This window comes from Rhopalosiphum maidis, chromosome 1 (assembly GCF_003676215.2).
Source record: "Rhopalosiphum maidis isolate BTI-1 chromosome 1, ASM367621v3, whole genome shotgun sequence".
Lineage (NCBI taxonomy): Eukaryota > Metazoa > Arthropoda > Insecta > Hemiptera > Aphididae > Rhopalosiphum > Rhopalosiphum maidis.
In genome coordinates this window covers 8242175-8264649 of record NC_040877.1, presented here as the reverse complement: position 1 = coordinate 8264649, position 22475 = coordinate 8242175, and the positions used below count along the sequence as shown (strand labels likewise).

Below are 22475 nucleotides of genomic sequence, written 5' to 3'. Positions count from 1 at the left end.
ACACACACACACACACACACACACACACACACACACACACACACACACACACACACACACACACACACACATATATCCATTCCACACGTTATTATTATTACGGCCGTTCGACGCACATTGGTTTTTCTCACTATCTATAAATATATTATACACGACGTCGAACAATTTCGACGACTCTCTGTTAGGTGGAATAGTTATCGGCCGTTTGGATTTCCCGAGAAACTCATTACGCAAAGGTCATCAAACCAGCTACTGTTTTAATGGTTTCATTAAAAACGTATTTAATTAACGTGGATCCCACTGCATTTAAGGACCGTTGGCGCGCAGAAATTTAATGAGCTAGTGGTTTACCGAAAGAAGATGTGATCGTATATAAATATATCTTTTTGCGTGACACACTCCTCTTAAAACTACTCACCCACCCATACACCCAGAAATCCTTAAACATCAACTAAATGTAGCATAGTTTTAACGATTATTCTAACGCAAAATAGCATGGTAACTCATAAAATTCTTAATTTGACGTTAGATTAAAAATGTTCTTCCGGCTTATATAGGCATTCACTCTTTTTATACTATTCAGTTTCTGTAAAATGTATTGCATGCACAGGAGGTATTCTTACTGTCACTCAAATAAATACAACCTTCTCATCGGACTATACACATTAAGTTTTAAACATTTATTGAAAGAATTTTGTTTTTTGTGTATAAAAATATCACATTGTGTAGTGTTGTTGAATGGACCACATGTTTATAATAAATACCCACCTACTGAACCTTTATCCTTTGTACGTAAAAACCATCAAATACTGCTGTCAAACGCGGTTGTGCATGGTTGTAATCGATTTTTGAATATTTGACTAATGTTAGTGAAATAGTCAGAACATTCGATATAGAGCTTATAATTGTTTATTGACTATTATATTAGGTCCCGAAGCTAATAAATATAACTAAAATAATATAAATTTATTAAAAATATAAATTTTATTTCATGTAATATGATAGACACGTGCATATTTAAAGAACTTACATTGTTAAATAATAATTATTAGTCTTTAATTAGTTAAAACTCCTCACAACAAAAGCAAACGGCTAATTTCCTTCATTAGTTTATTGAAATATTACACGACCATACTTTTTTATACATGTAAGACGAACACTTATAATTAAAACAACCTTATTAGACGGATTTAAAAATGAAAAGGAATTATCGTGACAATGGCAAACGTTTGCACCACAATGAAGTCCGTTGTATAACTTAGGAGAATTGAATGTTTTAATAAAGTACAGGCATACGTATTCAAACATAACACAATTCCATATATTTAGATAGTAATAGTTCATTATTTTTATTTATTTAGCATAATAAACTCTATGCATGATAGTTAAACAAATTTGCAAAATAATCATAATAATATATTACATACACCCATACATGGAAATAATTTTACGTTTTGTGATGTTTATTTTTTTCAAGCTATTTGCATACAGATATTAATCAAACAATAATAAACGATGTCATTTTCAAACAATTGCAAACAAGCGTTTAACGGCTAATTAAGCTCTTTAATTAAGATATATCGGAGCCGTGAAATCTCACAATACAATATAATTTACACGAAACGTGTTTTTAGATAAAAATTCTGATAAAAAGTACCTAAATAATATGCATAGGTATACGTTTATTCTTGTAGCCAAATTAAATGTTAACAAATGTTTTGTTTTTAAATTGAATTAAAAACACTTATATAATGGACATAGAACATAGATGGCCTGAGTTGGTGAGATGGGTTGCAGGAGAAAGGGAATATAACGAGTATGTATTTTCTATACATAATATAACTTGTATGTTGTATAGTATATATATATATGTGTGTGTGTGTATGTATATTATATTGAATTAAAAGTGAGCACTTTCAATATTGCTTTCAGGAGATTGAACACCCGGATGGTGGTGACGATTGGCTGTGGGTGGTGGACTAAGGCGGTAAATAAAAAAAATATAGAACGAATAGGTCCTTGGACGTTCGGGGGCTATTAGTCGTGTGTGTGGATAATACATAATATTGTATATAACAAAGTCGCGCACAGTCGTGCTGACGCCAAAAGGATACGAGAATCGCCTCAGCGGGATATAATTTACTTTTAGATATACACGCATCGTTGTTTACGGATAGCGGCGGCAGCAGCGTTCGTGTGTTACAGCCGTATTCAGATAGCGGCCTTGAAAGGGGAAAAGAATTTAAGAGTTTAAGGGATAATCGGCGTAAATAAAGAAATGCAGAGAAGACACGCGGACGGACGAGAAAAAGAGCGTGAGATAGAGACGGAGAGAGCTGTGGGAGCGGAAAGTCATTGGCGCCAACAATAATCTTGTGCGAGTCTTTTCGGTACATATATATATATATAGTTGTATGCCTCGCCACCACCTCTCCGATCATAGTGTACTATGTTATGGGTATCACGATTTAAAAAGCTTTGTCCTATAGACTAGCCGTCGTATTTCTATATTATATACATCGGATTGATAAACAAATAGAAAGACACAATTATCCCACTGTCGTTCTGTCGTTTCGTACGAGACAATGACTTAGAACAGTTTAAATTAATTAAACGAAGTTATTCCGCCTACGCGTTTTGTCATGTGATGAGCAAAAACAATAATACGTACATGTCCTTTTTGGACAGTCTCGTTTGGATTTCTTACACTAAATATCGCTTACTTCCCAAATGTGTATATCGAAATAATATTTTATTTCAGTCGATGAGCCTTCGGGAGAAATATATGATACAATTTTTACTTTCTTATATACGCTCGGCTAGATGAGTACCATAATATCTTATCGTTCCAAAGTTGGTATAAAAAATAAATAAATAAAAATAAAAAATACAAGTGGTAGAGGGTAAGAGAAATCATATCTAATATGATACCGATGCTCATGCTGACGTTGCTGTCGGTTATTGCTTTAGAAGGGATTCAACGAAAAGTGAAGAACAGATAATGAAAAAATAAAGAAAAACATCTGCTACCACTGTGCCCAATATTATGATTTAGACATCGATGTTTGGACCATTTTTATTAGTAATATCAAGAAACCGTATTGCCAGACGGTTGAAAAAAAATAATAAAGATTTCTGGATATTATATATTATATATCATTATAATATGCATCATATTATATGCTATAAATTAATATTACACGAAAACAATGGACGAATTCCACCAATCGAAAAGTTTTTTGAATTTTGATTGTGAGTTTAAAGTTTCTTTTTAAATTTAAAATCAACAAAAAAAGTTGAACACGCCATTTTTCGATCGTATTCAATGTTAAAGAACGTTCGTGAGACGATGATTATCTCGAGACTACGCATACAAACAAAGGACTTTATTTGTCGTTATGCCTATAGTTTATTGTATTATACAAAAATCAAACGACTTAAATTCGTATCAACTGTCTTTGACGTTTTCGTCATCGTGGTTTTTATTATTAATATTATTGTATTTGTACACGAAAGTTTTGCTCTTCGCTCAAACATACATTATGAAGGTGCCATTGTCATTGTAGGTACTTATTATTTATCGAAACATCATTTTTTTCGTGATCACAAATAATAATTATGTGTATTGTGGTTAAACCGTGATCTGTAAGTATAATGTATACAGTAGGTAGAAAGGTGAGTGGCACTTACGCACAATATTAGGCACAGTACTACAAGATGTCAGTATAATAATATGTGCGCACAGAACGAGTCGGCCCCGAGACGTGTTTACCGATCTAGAAATGTTTAAATGTGTTTTACGAGACGTGGCGCCGAAGGTGGAAGGGGATGAACAATATTCACAAACGCACACTACAGACGGTGAATATCCCACCTTCCCGATAGAGGGCGAGGGTCTGTAGCGACGGGACACACCGCCGCTGTAATGTACACTTTTTGCCAGAAAAACCGGGCGAGGTCCATTCCCGAGCACGCGCATGAAAACACACACACACGCACACACACACACACTAACATAATATACCGTATACGTGTATTATGTACACACGCCTACACATATACAAAGCTCGGCCGAATCTTGGAGCCACGCCATACACTCACGCGACAATCCAGTAGTCCTGATCCTCGTTTCACATTCACCCCGTCCCCACTATGTCCACCCCTACACACACATAATAATAATGATAATAATAATATCCGTTCTTTCTCACTAACTTCTGCCCACCCACCGTAAACCACGTCTTTCTCCCTCCTCAAACACACATTCATGCACTACCGTACGCATCATATATATATACGTGTTATATATATTATATATATATATATATACATGTAAACATTTGTTGGCTTAATCTACTGCCACGCCGCGCACACACACACATACAGGCCAACAATGAAGGGACCACTGGGTAATAATAACATCGATCGAGTATAACATCGTATGTATATATGTGTATAAATCTATATAATGTGTGTGTTTCTGTGGAATATAAAGAGTGCATTACATATATTATATATTTTGCGTGGATTGAACACGCGCGCGCACGTATAGAAATTAGGACCCGTGAGCTGTTGTAAACATCAAACACTGTTCTCGACTCTTCTCACGGATCCCCATGCACGTTATATCGAAGTAACATAATTGTTATAAACAATAACCACGTGGTATACATGTATAACAATATTATTTTGTTTTGGTAATATTTCTCATGCCATGTGTATAATTTGTACTGTAATATATGATTTTTTAAACATCTTTTTCTCAAAATTTTCATCGGAAACAATATTGTAATATCATTATGTTACGTCATGATAATAAGCCGGAAATTCTTAATCGTTGTCAAACAAAATTATAATTTAAAGGGAAAAAATTTAATCTTAACATTTTATGTGTAAATCATTTTTCAAAAAACAAGCATACCATAATCGTCTCTCTGTTATTCTGAGGAAATCGGTGTAGTATAAATGCATGAATGTCGACCATGATTTGTTCCATTGTTTAATACACAATTGTGACGGTTTTTTGTGCTAATCAGAATATTAAAAGTTTTTAAATATTTATAGGTGTGCAAATCAAACAACATTCAATGATAAATACATTGTTTAGGCACTAGTCTGTATATGTGTTGTATAGGTTTCATGTATAGTATAATTTTCTGTACACAATATTATAATAATATTAGCCCTGGTCATCGCGGGTAGGTTGCTGCACCGAAGCCATCCGCATGCATAATATTTGAATAATAAATCAGTTAATTGCCGTGGCTGCCGAGATCGAGCGAGTAACCCCTTTGATTATGCAGTAAAATTAACCCCCTATACACATACATATACGCATATAAGGAAAGGGTCGACAATTTTACGGTGTATACGCGATGCCGTTCCGCAGTAGTTATATAATATTATTATACTTAGGTACATGATATTATAATAGTTACCGCCGCTTCCACCCCCGACGTTAATTCCTGTTGTACCTATAATAATATAATATACGCGGTCGGCTTAAATGCTCGTGCACAGAACAGTGCAGTCATAGAGAAGGACGTGGATTGCACATGATATCATATTATATACATTGTAATGTGCGGTGCTGTGTTACTACTACAAAAGGTGGCGGCGGCGTGTGGTATGGTCAGGAAGTGCACCAATGTTCTGCGTGATAATAACACGTTGATTTAAACGAGTGCGCCGATAAGGCGATATAATAATAATAACAATAATAATAATAATAATAATACAACCGGAAGTGCATTTGGTGATGGGGTGGTCGGCTTTACATGCAGTTGCGGCCTCGTTCGACAAAGGCCGGTTTTGTGCGTTGAATACGACCATGGCGTATAACTACAATAATGCTCCTGCTGTCGGTGGCCGTATAATAACACCGATAATTTACGACCTCCTTTCGCGTTTTGTTTTCTCGCGTATCGTACAATATATTATGTGTATACATTATTGTACACGTATTTTCAAATGCCGTATATGTTATATATTTTATTTTTTATTTTTAGTCTGTACTCGTTTAAAAAAAAAAAAACACGTCGACCGTCCGTGTGATTTATCGTTGTCTCGGGCGACCGGAAAGCTCGCGTTGCATTCTACGTGAATTCATATAAAATGCATGTGCGGATCGGGCACTAAAAAAAACGTGCGATATCTGTCAAATGGAAAATCTCTTTATATATTATATGTATGTGTTGTATAATATATTTTTTTCTTACGATATCGACACCTATGCCACCATTCAGCGGACATACTCATTTCATTCGGGTCCTATGAAACGTATGTATTACTCTCTCTATCACACACACACACACACACACTTCTAAATATATTCGTTTTTTACTTAAAATCCATTATAATTATAAAAACACGAGATATCTGGAAGTTCTATGACGATATAAAGTCACTAGCTGTAGAAAACACTTCTGTCAAAGGATGTTGGTTTATCGATCGGCACGATGGGATTCTATCCCGGCGACGTTGTACGCGTGAAAATTGGCTGTGCCATTGCCGTGTCACAAAAACCAGAAACCTCGATATTGTTCAGCTTTTAGCGCGCGGAAGAGACTCCTAACAGCGGTCAAGCGCAATCAAGTTAACGGCACTCGTGTAAAGCTCTTTTAAACCCATAAACGATCGGTATTTAGCGTGGAATAAACGGTGCACTCGTTTTGACTATTACAACCGTCTCTCTAATCGAAAGAAAACATCGGCCGACAATATTTCCAGTCATTTCGCAACTTTTATACTGCACTTAGAGCTTCTTGTATGTTGGGAAAACTATAATAAACACATACCGCTGCTAATGTTATTATATACGTAATATATATATGTATATTTATTATTATACGACTGCAGTTTAAAAAGCCAATAACCGCTACTTTTCATTGATTCGGGCAAAAGTGCAAATAGAGTTTTTAGAGTTTTTTGTATTTTTGTAAAACTTGTTGCGCTCATCTGTGCAGTAGTGACAACTGGTGCGATAGAATAATTAAACAATAATATTATCATTAATATATTACTCTTCCGGCTACCGCGGGGAGGAAAAGGAAAAATTAAATTTTGAATTCAACTATAGATTTTTAGCTGATTTTCTAGATTTATTTGTTTTACACACGAGCTAATAATATAATAATAACCACTGTCGATATGATCAAATCTATGATCTAGTAGTGACCTAAGTTATAATAATCATAATAATATATCAGTTATATGTAGCCGTAGTGCCAAGATCTTGGGTATTTGGTCCGGGTCATTTTCTTAGCGGTCGATTCAAATCGCACTGGCTTTTGGCGCGATTCCAATCACAAACGACATTGCGCGCAGTACTTTTGTTCTCTTTGACGGTGAAAATTCTGGTATTAAGCAGTTGAAATAATATTATTATAACACAATCATTAAAATTATTAAAAAAATATCCTTATAATATTATTATGACGAATACTGCTCAGTTTTTCAATTCCCACCCCGTTTATACGTGCACCGATAGTTGTTTTTTTATATTTGAACGATGCGTGCGTATTTCATTTATTTGTTTATTGGTGGAATACATATATGATATTAATATAGATACGCATCATATAAGTATTTCCCTCTATATACACATACACATATTTAACCATACCGCACGCGTCCGATAACGTCTCTTGCCAATCGTGTATATCAACTAGATAATAAATTCTTCGTTGGTTTACGACCACCACCGTCGCAGCCGCCACTGCTTCCCCATTGCTTAATAGCATGTATAATGTATATTTATGTATATATATATATCCACCTAGCTTACATTACACACACACACACACACACACACACACACACACACACACACACATATTATATAAAAATATATAATATAAATTCAAGAGTTACACTTTCCGATCACGTAAATCCACTTACTGCTATTGCCGCCGACGTTGCGTTTGCGTTCACACGTTGAGTCGTACCTTTGCTCCTTGTTCCCGTACCCACCACGCGTACCATACTAAACCAACCCTCTTCATCCCATCGTGATGACGCGTGTATTCTACTCTCCCTACCACCACGAATGACATTGCTGCGACCGTAAGCGCATATAGCTCAATATTATCCTTTCCGTTTATTGCCATGAACAAGGTCACTAGCAACTACGGTGCATTTGTTACAGATACCTACGAGGATATCATATTATTATTATTTTTTGTTATTAAACTGTCGATGCCGCTGTACGTGCATTGTACACCTTACTGTTACCGAACATGCCGTTAACACGTATAGTAACTTAATAAAATATCTCAAATAATTCGTTTTTGAATAATAATTATCAAAATAATATCGATTGACCACGCAAGAATTGTGGCACTCGATTGATGCAAATCGCTCTTGTTAAAAAGAAAAAAATAATATTTATTCAACACGGCGGTCGAGATAGGCAATTCAGGTACGCGCGTGCATGCAAGACCACATGATCGCATGTCGCCATTGCGTTTACTGACGTTGTTTTACTTTTTTCTTTTTTTTTTCTATTTTAATTTTACCAGTTAAACAAAAATGTCTGTTTTTAACTTTGATAAAAAAACCCCATTGTTTCACAAAACAAAAGAGGTTTAAAAGTTGTTGCTGGGAATGCGAATGAGTTCTTTCAGAATTTTAATATGACCTTTTGCATACGAGCGTTTAATACTTTGGTAACTAAATTTTGTCTCGTTTTTTTGTACAAAGCAAGCGAAAAAATACTTTCTTTCAACACCCAAATTCCACAAAGTCTTTTCGAACAAATACGTTATAGAAGTATTTTACTTTTTTCATATGTGATGTTTTCGACCTCGTCGATCGATATAAATGATTGAATTTATTTGATATTGAAAATTTTAAATTCTATACCGATACTTGTATAGTTACCAACTAATTTATGCATAAACAGTTAGTAGTTTAATTACCCTAAACCAGAATTAAATTTTAATGAAAAAAAAAAACGATATATTGTGTGATTATTGTGGTAAGGAAAAACTACGAATGGACGACAACGATTATTATTATTACGTGAAAACAAATGTAAATAATGTTGACCTTTTTTACCGTAGTGCAGTACGTATGTGTAAGTTACAAGTATTTAGTTAAACTTTTGTAGACAGAAATAACTTGTTTGCACGCGCTTGTGTGTGCTCTGAGAACAAACAGACTCGGATGTAAACACGCGAGACGATATCTTATATATACCTACTTCTACCTTGTACGCGAAATAATGCCGACAACGGTGTGGGGTTAGAACGACGTTGGTGATAGTTTTTATACTTAGTAAAAGAGGTTTTTTTTTTCAATTAAAACGTAATTTAGCCATTGACCGGCAATCCGTAAATAAACGGTCGACAAATACACGCCGGCCAAATGTGTTTTCAACCGAACCGATTAGACTAGGTCATTTCCAGTCTCTATCAGACCGCAAATGATATATTATGTATTGTTAATTATTATTATGTGTACTATAAAATATATGTGTGGATGTTTTTAGTACTGCGTCGTCATTCAATATATGGGAATAAAGCAAAAACAAAAAATGTTTAAAAATCACCTACATATTAATATTAAATCTTTATTTAATAAATAAGAATATAATATTAGCAATAGATAAGTGGTGGTCTGTGGATAGTACGCCCTATCACTCTAAAATTTGTCTCTTTTTCTATTTTCTCGTAAATTGAACGTAAAAAGTATAAGTATGTACTTCGTTTCTACCTACGGTTACCTATAGTTAGCAGATTAGAGGTCTCAGTGAACAAATGGTCTGGATGTCTGGTTGGCTAAGATAACGTCCAAAAATAAACATAACATATACTTTATTTCTGTCAAAGTTTTATATATTATTATTATTATTATTTCCTATGTAGCAGTTTATCTGCCATAACAAATCAACATTATATTTACCTTGTATGGATATTATTTTTGTTTACAGAACACCATCACATTTTTGTTGGTGACCTGAGTCCTGAAATCGAGACGCAAACACTGCGAGAAGCTTTCGCGCCTTTTGGTGAAATATCGTGAGTATTTTTATTTATAATATATATACCGTATTTATTGTTATTAAATACATATATTTTTCTATCTCTTTATTTGATAAGACAATATATAAAAACAAAATATCATATAGATACCAAAAAAATTATATCGTATTTTTTTAATATACAAATCAAAATGTACATGGCCACCCGTTATAAAATATGATGTCGCTGTCCTAATCAAATGAATAAAAAATCAAAACATTAAACGAATAGACATTTTACTTCGAACGATCGAAATCGATATCGTCAATTAATATTTATTTGTATTGTAAATTACATAACGTATGGCATAGAATGAAACATAATATTGAGTCACATTGTTCTACAGCTGTTCAAACATTGTTTTTCAAACCATGTAAACACACAGCGATAGTATCAGAATATTTGGATTGACTGACAATCGTATTTTACTGCAACTAAATTATCTGTTCATTGTTTTACAAAACTCAAAGTTTGTAAGACGACTGACCGTTGACTTCAATAATTTTTGACGATGTGACGATAACGAAAAATTAAAATACGTTCCGATAAGAATAAAATAAAAACAGCAAACAAGTTGAACGGGATTCAGATAAAATCTGATAAATAATTGTCCTTTTAAAATAAGTGTCGACGATAACACAAACAATATGTAAACCAAAACATACTAAAATCATGTTACTGATCAAAAATTCAAATGATAAATATTTCACTAGTTTCGGAGAACAAAAAATATAAAATAAAAATTTTCAATCTTATGTTAAGAATTACGATTAATACTATACAGTTCTGAATAAAGTAAATATATTCTTTAAAAGTTAAAATAATAGTCTTGTTTTTTTACAGAACCTATTATGATTATTGGCGTTTAATATTAAGATTAAACGGGCATCACACCCATAAGCGTTGTCTCTATCTTACAAATTAACAACATAACAAATTGTCGTTCAGAAATTCTAATTGTGTGAAATTAGTTTAAATATTAGAGTAAATTGACCTTATAATTCAACTTAAAGGAATGAACATTATCTGATTTATCTTGTTGAATATGTTAAATACACAATAGCATAATATGAATAATTTTTTTACCTTTTTAATTTTATAATAAGTCAATTAACAATATTTAAACAAATAATAAAACGGAGACAGCAAAACATGTGGGTCGACGTTTTCTTAACCACGAATATTTTTATGATTTCGATGAATAATTATTTTTGTTGATAATTTATCATAAGCAGTGCTATTGTGTTTCAGTATCACAACACCAAAGGGACAGTTATTATTGTTCGTTCCGTATTCTTGCACATATTAAATTACACGGTTGTTGTATAAATATTTTTTTCTAATTTATTACTATTACTTTAATGATTTGTACTACGAACACTTTGAGTTCATTCGGTTGCGCCATTTTTGCGAATGAATTAATAATTATTGTTTATGATATTAATTCATAATTTTTTTTCGATTCGCTAAAATACAAATGAAATATCAGGAAATTCAGTTAGTTAAAAAAAATAATAATTATAATAATAATAATAATAATAATAATAAATAAAAAGAGCAAAATGTTTCATGAAACGAATAATTCCAGGTTAAATGGTCGCTATTTAAATGCAAAATATAACAACAAATCATAAGAGGAATGAAAGGGGGACCAAGGGTAAAGAATTCATGAAGTTAAATAGAATTTTTTCCCCCTATTCTCTCTGCGTCCCGTGGCCTTTGAAAACGATTTTTAACGAGCGTTTCTCCTATTTGTGCGCGCACTCTCGTTTCTTTCGGTACTTTCCTCGGTAGTATTTTAAAAATCCATATATGCGTGAAGTTTTATGTTGAATTTAACGCATATTTGTCAATATAGTGTGTACCACCACCACGGAGTTATATGTTCGGTTGGTAATATTTACTATCTCGATTAATGAAATAACAATGAACTGCACGCGTTTTAAAAATGTATAATTTTCAACATCACGCACGAAACAACTTTTATCGGTAAACACACTTACGAAATTTAAACTTGTAGTCTTTATATACATTATGTATATGTTTTTTTTTTTTTATCAAAACTCGAATTTTTATGTTTGTGATGTTTTACAACAACGTGTTTATATACAATCGTAACTAAAAGTATCGGTGGGGCCTCGTTCATTAGAAATCAGTATCCCAGGATTAATTCACATTAAAATCAAGTTCGTTCTTCGTGCGTCCCGAATAAACTCGTTTGCGGGCTGTTTGACATTTCCGATTAAGTATTAGTAAATGTTTAATTAACTAATAGGATATATCATTGTTACTTCTAGCAACCCGTGCTTGGAATTTTATTCGATTTGCAGGGATAGTTGATTAATTATTACTTATTGTGTGAGTTTATTCGAATCAAATGTATGTTCTACACGAAAAAAATATAACTTCGAAAGCATCGTGTTTTATACGTATTTTTACCTCAGTTATTTATTTTGTATTTCTTCGAAGTGTTTCGATTTCCTTGACCGTACGAAATAATGACTTTATAAGGTAGTACTTAAGTACGATGCGTTTGTTTATTTGGTATTATTTTTGGATTTGATGCCTGTAGCGTTTTCTCCGATAGAGATCTTCAGGATTTTTTAATTTAAATACGCGTAGTTTTTTGTACGAATTTTGTCTATTTCCAATATGTAGCACACACCTGTTGTTTATAAGCTAAATATCTTTGTTTTAATTAATATTTTACCGGCGAATTACAATGACTAAATACTATCGGCAAAGTATCATTTAATAAGTTAATGTCCCGCTGATTTAGAACAATATAATACCAACCGATGTAGCGCGTATTGAACGATTTTCTGGTCTGTATGCAGTGTTTATCTACTATAAGTATACACGTCAAATCATATAAATGTGTGTATGCATGACCAGTTCAGACATTGAAAAATATTTCAGGTAATTTATGAATAGTCGAAAAGCTGAAAAGGGTTCATGAAGTGCAGCAGTTATATATTTTTTTATAATAGTACATTTAAATTTGCAACATTTCCATTGTGTGTAAATATATTAATATTATTTTTTACTTCTATTGTTATTTGCTATAAATCAGTCGTTTCTGTTTTTCCATTTTACCGAACATACATTTTTCATTAAAACAACTTAGAATAATGGATAGAAGTACAAAAATTATGTTATATTAATTATTATGATTTACAGATATTATATAGTTTTATGTAATACCGTTACAACACAATTATGCTTTTGATGTTTGCCAAATTAGTGAAACTATGATGAGGGAGGAATGTAAATAAGACTTGGTTACTAAACTCTAAGTAAAAATCCAAAACGTCGATAATTTCAATTTTTTAATTTTAAATTTGCTGTCCACATGAATTAAATTACAAAAATGACATGTAATACTAGAAAAATATAATATCAAGGTAAGAAATGTTTCTGAATTGCCTATCTATGACGCCGTTTTATCGTAATTTTATTATTCAATAATAAATTAATATATAGGTATATATAAAAAAAATAATTATCCATAATTGTGGATTACGTAAAAGCAAAAAAAGCATATCAGAAGATCGCATTTAGTTTACTTAAGATATTAAATTTCAGTTTGTATCGGTTAGATATAATACCTATAGACTAATCACTCATCTAAAAAAATCATAATAGTCCTTTCAAACGATACACAAATTGTTATACTACGAATAAAATGTTTTTTTCCCACTATCTCCCTATATGATTATATTTGTTGTAGGTGCATTTAAAAATATGTTACAGGACTGATTTCGGCATTTGCGAAGTTCTGTTAAGAATAACTGAGTATAATTGCGTCACAGGATATTATTGACGATAATAGTTTTTGTTAAAAAATTGATGTTTGACTACTACACATATTATTATTATTAATTTAACAATGTAAAGTTGCCCGAAAATAATATGAATTGATAATTTCTCGTTAAAATCTACCCACAACTTTAGCGCTCGTACATTATTATATCTTGTATTACTTATTAGTATATACATTGTTGCATCATCAACTCGTTATCGTGAAAAACGACTGATGGAACAAGACTGCGCGCGTGTGAGTGTGTTTGTGATATTATTATTATTATTGCGACGGCGGTGACGGACCTGATAATATTTAGTTCGCTATAAATATTCGTAAAAAGATAAACGTTCGCGGCGGACGAACCAATCGATTCAAAAACGAGGCGGGCGTTGTGTCAGCGGTCGGATTGACTGGAGTTCGGAGGGGTTGGAGAGCGAGCCGTCCCGACGCCGCCGTTTAATCTATCTCGCGCGCGGCGACCGACAGCTATTGTTTTTAACAATGCCAGCTGACATTAATTCGCAAACGTTCTGCCGAGACAGTCGTTTCGTATATCCGCATGTACAAGCGGAGCTGATGTTTTCATTTGATCAAAACGTACAAATATTATTACAACGGGGAACGGTGAAAATAATTTATATTTCGACAAAAGGTGTAGTATAGTATATCACCTGAAAACGCCGCAGCGCCGTTTTGTTTTGGTAACCGTCTCGGCGGCGCGCACAATGTTATTGTAATTCGTATATATCTACATGTGTGTGTAGGCGTGTGTGTGTGTGTGTGCGTTCGTCTATGTGTACCGTAAATACGACCATTGTTATTCGATTGGCTTTCCAGTTGCCGCGCCACACGCACGAGATACATTGAAACGGTACGTCGTTGTTGTATGTATATCACATGTATAATAGGTGTAGTGTATAATATGCGATATGCGAATGTACAAATTATACGCAATAAAGGGGAATCTGAGTAAATATCCGAAATGATAAAACACACAATATTGTAATGTATAATATTATTTAATATCTTATAATATATGAAACGGAATAACAATATTGCAGTGTACTACGTTGACGAGGCTTATATTATTTTGATAATTGGCACATGATTTGCATATTTTTGTTTTCAGACATCCTCGGTACACGCAATAGTGAATTGATATAAATCCGTTTCAGATAACTCCCTCAACCTACAACACATACATACACACACATACACACTGTGATAGAAGCACATGATACAAAGTGAATATTCATACATATTTTGAAGTTTTAATGTATTATTGCCATTTAGTGTTTTCGTAAGGAACCACTATGTTATATAATACTAAAATATATGCTCAATATTGTATTTTAGAAAAAAGAATATTGGAAATGTATATTATATTAAATCCAAAAATCATTATTATTATTATAATTACCTATCGCAGGCTATCGAATGGTTAATACATTTCTATTATTGTAGTCCTTTTTTATCTTACTTTTCATGTACATTATGTTACAAAATGTTCGTATAGTTGGCGTTGAGACATTTCGGAGCTCTGTTAATTTGTCGTTAGTAAGAAATTAGTGTAGGTCATAAGCTAATTAAGAAACAGGGTATAACAAAGTGCGTAACGATGCTTAGTAGCTTAAAAAAAATTTCTAGAAAAATCCAGATATGCGAAAATAAAGATGGTGATTTTTTTTAATGCCGTTATTTTGAATTAGAGCCAGCGCCTGTTTCCATCTCTTCATCCAACACAACCCCGTCTTTCCGTTATTGCGTTTTAATTATCCATATAATTATAAACAGTTTAAACACTTCATCGTGATATTATAATACCGTACAGTTGATGGTACCTTGACTCTGCTCTATCGGCTTCCCGATATAATAATATCCTCCACTACCACCACATTAACTTATTTCCAGTGTCCTGATATTATTTTTAAATTATTTTTTTATTTATACATGACTAATGTAACATGAGTAACCAACAATCCAACCAAAGCGTACATACACTTATAAGACATGTTTCAAACGGAATTCGTTAATAATTAAATAAAACTGGAAATTTAATTTTAATTGCAGTGATGGTGTATATATTTTATATTATGGGACATATTATATAGGTTTATATGCATTGTATGGCACACGGTCTTATAGCGGCGGGCGAGTTTTTCGAAGCACAATATTCTCAACGGGGATAATAATTCAATCAATATTTTGTATTCGCTACGTCTGTGTGACAAGAAAATCCATATTGAAATACCGTATTGTCCATGTTTGAGGACCATTTTCCGAAAACATCGTATCCGCCAATTTCCATTGATTCGAATAAGTTTTTCCAGAAGAGCCTGTTATCAGTGTCTATTAAACCGGGTTTTGTCAAAAATAAGTTTTGACATAAACACAATGACAATATAGCATTATGTGAAACAGTTTATTACATGCATTTACATTTTAGGATGCAGTGAGTGACAATAGTGAGAGTGCGTAATTGTTTTGGTGACGTTCGTTTAACGCATGTGAATTTATTTCTAACACGCATCGTTGACGCTCGACAGTTTTGTTCGCGTATACTCATATTTTTTTTTATCTAAAAGTCAATAAAATGGTTTTCTAAAAATTTAATTTAGGTTAAAAAAATGTTTGTGGACAATACAATGATATAATATAATATATTTATAAATAGTGTCGCTCCTGCTTTTTATCAGACTGTCTGTCTCTCTACGTTACATTTTTTTCAACTCACTCTTCCTCGATTTAGAACCAATAAATCTGAAACCAGGGGGAATCATAAACCCTCTCGCTCACTTTTATTCACTCACAGACTCTTTCTTACACACGAAGCCTGTTGAACCCTTTCCAAAAACGTAAATTACATCAACTACACACTCGAGTGGATTTTATACGTTATGCAAATATACTATTGGACCACGCGTGTTTGACCCTTTAAATTAATATCGCTTTGCACCGTCGTGGGTGCTGGACTTATGGAGAGTAATGGACCGTTGTACATCCATGTTTTTGAAACATACTGAAAAGTTATATTATGTGTTTTTCCAACAGTACACGGCAATTCAACTAAAGCTTTACGCACTACCACGAATATGTTAGGTAATAGAATAATACATAGTATAACGTCTTATGTACGAGGAAATCAAATAAAATTAATTTAATATAATAAAATTTATTATACTATTTATACTTTATATGTTATTTATTATAGAATGTTATATGAAAAAAAAATATATATAAAAAACTTGTATAAGGTAAGACAGTTTTGCCTGTCGTAACGTAACTCATTAAAAATGTAACGTGGCGTCTGATTATAATATTATATGATCGATTTCCGACAATAGCGCACTTCAGAGAGATACAATTTATTATTAACTTTCTCACGAAACTTTTACTACAAGGGCATCTGTGTAATTACAATAATATCCTATGAAATTGATTTTGTCTCACTATGAGTACTTGTCTTGTATAGGATAAATAACTATATAGTCGGCATCTATACATACACGGAAATCATATTATAATATTGTCCTTTAATTTTTTCAACATACATCAAAGGTATGCACGTATATAACGCAACAACAAGTTTTATAGGGGAGAAAAAAATTGCACATTACTTTTGTGTATCGAGTTTTACAGATGTCATGCATAAAGTATAATCGCATAGTTATAGACATGCATCAATTTGTGCTTATCGTACCAGAATATACGTATTATACGTAATAGATGAGAGGTATCCTAGGTGGTTTGCACCCTCCTCACCATCACGACCCTTTATAAAGTTTAAAATAATTTATTAAATGCATTTACTTGACCCGGAGCATAATAAGTATGGAAAAATATTATCAAATAAATATTAAAATACTGTAATAGTTTCGAATTATGCTAACTAAAATATTAACACTACAAAAATATGAAGAACGTTTTATACAATCAATCTAAATTTGGACCATCCATTTGAAAAAAATGTTTGTTGTTGCAATTTATGTTCGTATATTAATAAATAATGATGGTATATTATATAGCGTTTACCGGTTAAAGTAAGGTTTTTACGCGATACATATTTTAGCTATAACAATAGTAACGATAAAATCGAACAACGGCAAATCGAAAAAATATTGATTTTCTCCGAAGTTTGAGAACACAACGTATAGGTTGTACGCTATAATATAATAATACATTGTGTTCAATATTATATGTACGCTCGAAAAACAACAGAGACGCCGCCGAGATACGTGTGAAGTTTTTCGTTCCTGAACGATGGAAATATGTACCGACGTCGGCTCGCCAAATTGAAATGATACTGCGGAGTTTATTATATCGTGATAAACAATTATTAGACTTTAATACGCAGCTCAACTATCCATAGAAACTTCCGAGAATTTATACAAGCGTTTCCTGTTTTTTATTTTTCTTATCCAGCTGTGTGCATAATTTTTTTTCGCCTCTTCCATTGCAGTAGCCGATTTACAGATTATTGTAAGGGATGGGACTTGTAACTCTAAGAAATAATTTAATAAGCCCTTATAAATTAATGATAACCCTGGAATATACAATAAATGTTTAATCCTGAACATGAAACTAAAAAAAATAGGTGGAATATTTACATATTATAAGATTTTCTACAAGTATGTAAATATATATCGGTAATTAGCTAGTCAAAAAATAAAATAAAAGATTTTTTTCAATTAATTTAAATTTACAAAATATACAGGTACAAAATTGTGTAATTCGTCCAAATATAAAGCTGACCACAAAACGACTTAGAAAAACTACCCAAATGTGTACCAAAATGTTCATGAAAATATAAAGGAATATAATAAATTCTCTAGGGTAACGATGGAACTCCAACACCCTCGTTCCATAAATATGCCACTGTCTCCTTCCTATCTTTTTCGTCATTTCTGCCCCCCTCAACAACGAACACGTATGTTCGATAGGGGTGTTGGATAAAAGCCGTTTATACACGTGCGTCTTCTGGCATACGCATGTAAGAAAAATCTGTCGGAACATTACTGATGCAGCCCCAGCTGAAAACACTGGGCGCATTTGCTTTTGCACCGTCAAAACACCGATCCGAGCAATATGTCACAGTCCCCGTATTCCCAGAATGTGTGACACCAATATATAATACCACATTACATCGGAGTTTTATTTTATTTTTCATTTTCAATAGGCTCGACATGAAAGGCGCTCTGCAGGAAACTCCGACGCCTGTTATGGGGCGCTGATTCCAAATTATTTTCGCGACAAAGCAACTCACACTTTAGTTGTTTTGTTGGTCGCAATTTTTTCACTTCCGTTCGATATTGTAATGAATGACGCGTAGTACGAATTTGAGAGAAAGAGTATAATAAATCACGATGTGATCCACTCGGAACTTTTCTCGTTTAGATATTAAAATATTTTCAACATTTAAATACGGTTGTAAACTGGCATTTTTTTTTTTTTTTTGTTTGTTATTAAACTGTATTATGCTCGACATTTTAAAAATCTCATTTTACATTGAGAATAAATCCCATAAAATATTATCGTTAATATAGTTTATTATGTATAATATAATGTTATGACATACGCAAGTATGTGTAAGAGTGTATATAAACGCTATGCATAGTTTTCAAATAATTAATTTATTCAATAATTTGAAACTTGGGATAAATAAAAATAATGTTATATACTAAGTTTTAAAAAATTATACACAAAGCTTAGTAGGAATTTCAATGAAAACAATTTCTTTCAATACCATATTCAACCGTATAATTATTTATAAAATTATAATATTTTACATCATTATAGGTATACCTCTATTGAGAAACGTTAGCATGTCTACATACCGTGTCATTAAAACTTTACAAATCCTAGTTACTGTTTCACTAGTTGTCCTAGACATGTTTGAAGGATGTATTTATTACACGATAAAGGGAGGTTAACTTAAAGTTACACATCAGATGCAAACAAATATATTTTACATAGTAGCTGCACTTATACACCTGGCGGGAGGAATTCTTTTAAAATCTTCTCTCGACATTCAAAGAGTTTATTCAAATTCTGATTTTTTAAACGTTTAAGAATATATTTTGAAGACCGTATCTTTAAATACTTAGATTTACTATACCATTTAATTTACTATCTTGTGGTAACACAATTATTTTTATAAAATGTAATACACTATTTACTTATAAATTTATAAATTTGATATAAATGTTGGTTTATATCAAAATTTGAACAAATAGTTTTTTAGTTATTCAAAATATATGTTTAATTTATATCATGATAAATTACTTCAACATACCATCTATATCTACACTGTCTACACTTGCTTCCTATCACTATGATACATTTCATAAAAATTATTTTAACTATTCAAACTACCTTATATCCACTCTCCTTTCTTAAATTATCTAGCAACCCTTTCCATCATCTCAAACTTAAATGGCTGCGTGATCTATTAAATAATCAATAAGAACTTTCTTTCCTTAAATTCATTAATTGGAAGTAATGTCGATGAATTCTCGGTTCCCACACGTGTTAAGTCTAGTACAAATTTTTAATACTTATTTACTTTTTATATTATTTTGTTAATAAATAATAATAATAAAATAGATGATAAACGTTTTAGATTAGCATTTATCAACCTTTTTAGTCTTACTTTTTCCTAAAAAGGTATACAACAATATAGGCAATCACTTCCACATCTATATTTATTATACATTTGTATAATGTAATGTGGTCGGGGAATGACCAGTTAAATATGGGATATCCAGGGAGAGTCGTAGGACTCTATAGATATAGTTTCCGTAGCCAGGGCTAGAATATAGGAATCTTAAATGTAATTCAAATAACTAGGATTCTGTTTTTGGTGTTATTAACTTTTATTATATCCTAAATACTTATAAATTATACTACTTACGGTAATTATCTTCTATACTAAAAATAACCTTAACGTAGTCGTACGGAGTCCTGCAATCCTTTATGTCTAATGTGTACAACCGACTAACTACCTATACATTTAGTGGCTTGGCCCTAGGCCTTGCAACTATATGTGTGTTTATATGTGTATGTTAATAATACACTGGTCAGCAACAGAGTCCGTACGTATACATATAAGTGTCATGTAACATACTTATTTATAATTGTTATAATAATTTTTGACTTACGTGACTCCCATTCAAGACAATTGCGACTCCCCTTTTGAGAAACGTTGTTTTAGATGACACATAGGCCATATTATTGCATGTCATTAATTTTTAAATAGTATAAAAAAACTTAAAACAATTGAAAAAGTAGTCTAATTATAGATATTTCATAATCACAAAAATTAGAATACCAATAAGTGGATAGAATTAGAGAGAAAAAAATGGACGAGCATGCTCTGTAAATCACTCTGTATATACTTATAACACGACATTGAACACTGAACATATGTTGTTTTATGGACAAACTTTTAGTATATACGGGAAACAATTAGCAAACAATAGTAGCTGTACAATGTTCATGTTATAATCAGTTTAATAGTATCATTATAATGTATTACTCTATTGCTTACGCTGTTGAGTATACCCATACCTGTATAGGGTACATTTATTTCTTATTAAAGATTATACGTCTAAGCATTTAGCACCAAGGGCATTATTAGTACTTTAAAGAAGACCACGTTCAGCGTGTACGATGAAGTGTACTATAGCAAGTGTGAAGAGAACCAACCAAAAGTTTTATTGAACGATTCGAGCGTGCGAATAGCGTTTCTACGAAAGTTGGGAATTCATTCCTAAATCACTGCAGACTGCATGTATACTATTAAACTTGTTATATATTCGCGAACATTGCGATATTATGTGAATTATTAGCTTAACCCAGTATAACTACGTTTTAGTCGCCGATCGTATAACATATGAAAATGTAGCGTGCCTTACATTATACGAATATAACATTCTCAAAACGTTTTTGTATAATTTAAATTATTCGTCGTAATAATGCCCGGTGTACAAAAAGCGTGGATTAAAATTTACGCACACTCGATTTCAGGATTGAATAACAATAATATTCACATAAACACACAATATATATATTTATGTATTATTTTACGTAGACAGTATAGTTAATCGCTAGCCATTATCGTACACACACCTATAAACTCGTTCCATAGTATAAAATTACAATATTATATAATATTAAAATGAAATCCGTGTTTAATATTTATGTGCGGAACCGGGCGACGCGAACAATCGGAACAACTCACCGCTAAACATCGTAATAATTTAAGACTTTTCGGATTGTCTGCGCCTGTTCCTTCTGGATTTTAAACAATTGTGTTATCATACCATATATATATATTTGTTTTATTTTGATAAAACCTTTAAAAAATATGATATTTTTTTGATAACAATAAAGAAAATATATATAAACAAATAGCCAGAGGGACAAAGGCGTACGCATATATATTTTAGACGACGCAAAGTGCACATCGCAATGTGAATATAATTTATGTTTATTTACGAGAGATTCTTCGTTTTGCACGTACGTGTAATAATAATAATAATAATAATAATAATAACGTAGAAGAAAATCGGTGATGATAAAAAAAAATAAATACACAAACAGAAAATTATTAACCTGTAACTTACGCGACAACAATATTGCAATATATT

The 22475-nt window shown here is 32.2% G+C and overlaps 1 protein-coding gene across 3 annotated transcripts in view; it reads left to right on the top strand.

The window, feature by feature from the left end:
• LOC113550536 (nucleolysin TIAR-like) overlaps positions 1 to 22475 on the top strand; it is a 323070-nt gene that overhangs the window by 251376 nt on the left and 49219 nt on the right. For all 3 annotated transcript variants that reach the window (XM_026952434.1, XM_026952435.1, XM_026952436.1), the window contains one exon: positions 9932 to 10019. In XM_026952434.1, coding sequence (XP_026808235.1) covers positions 9932 to 10019 — 88 coding nt within the window. The remainder of the gene's footprint in view (positions 1 to 9931; positions 10020 to 22475) is intronic.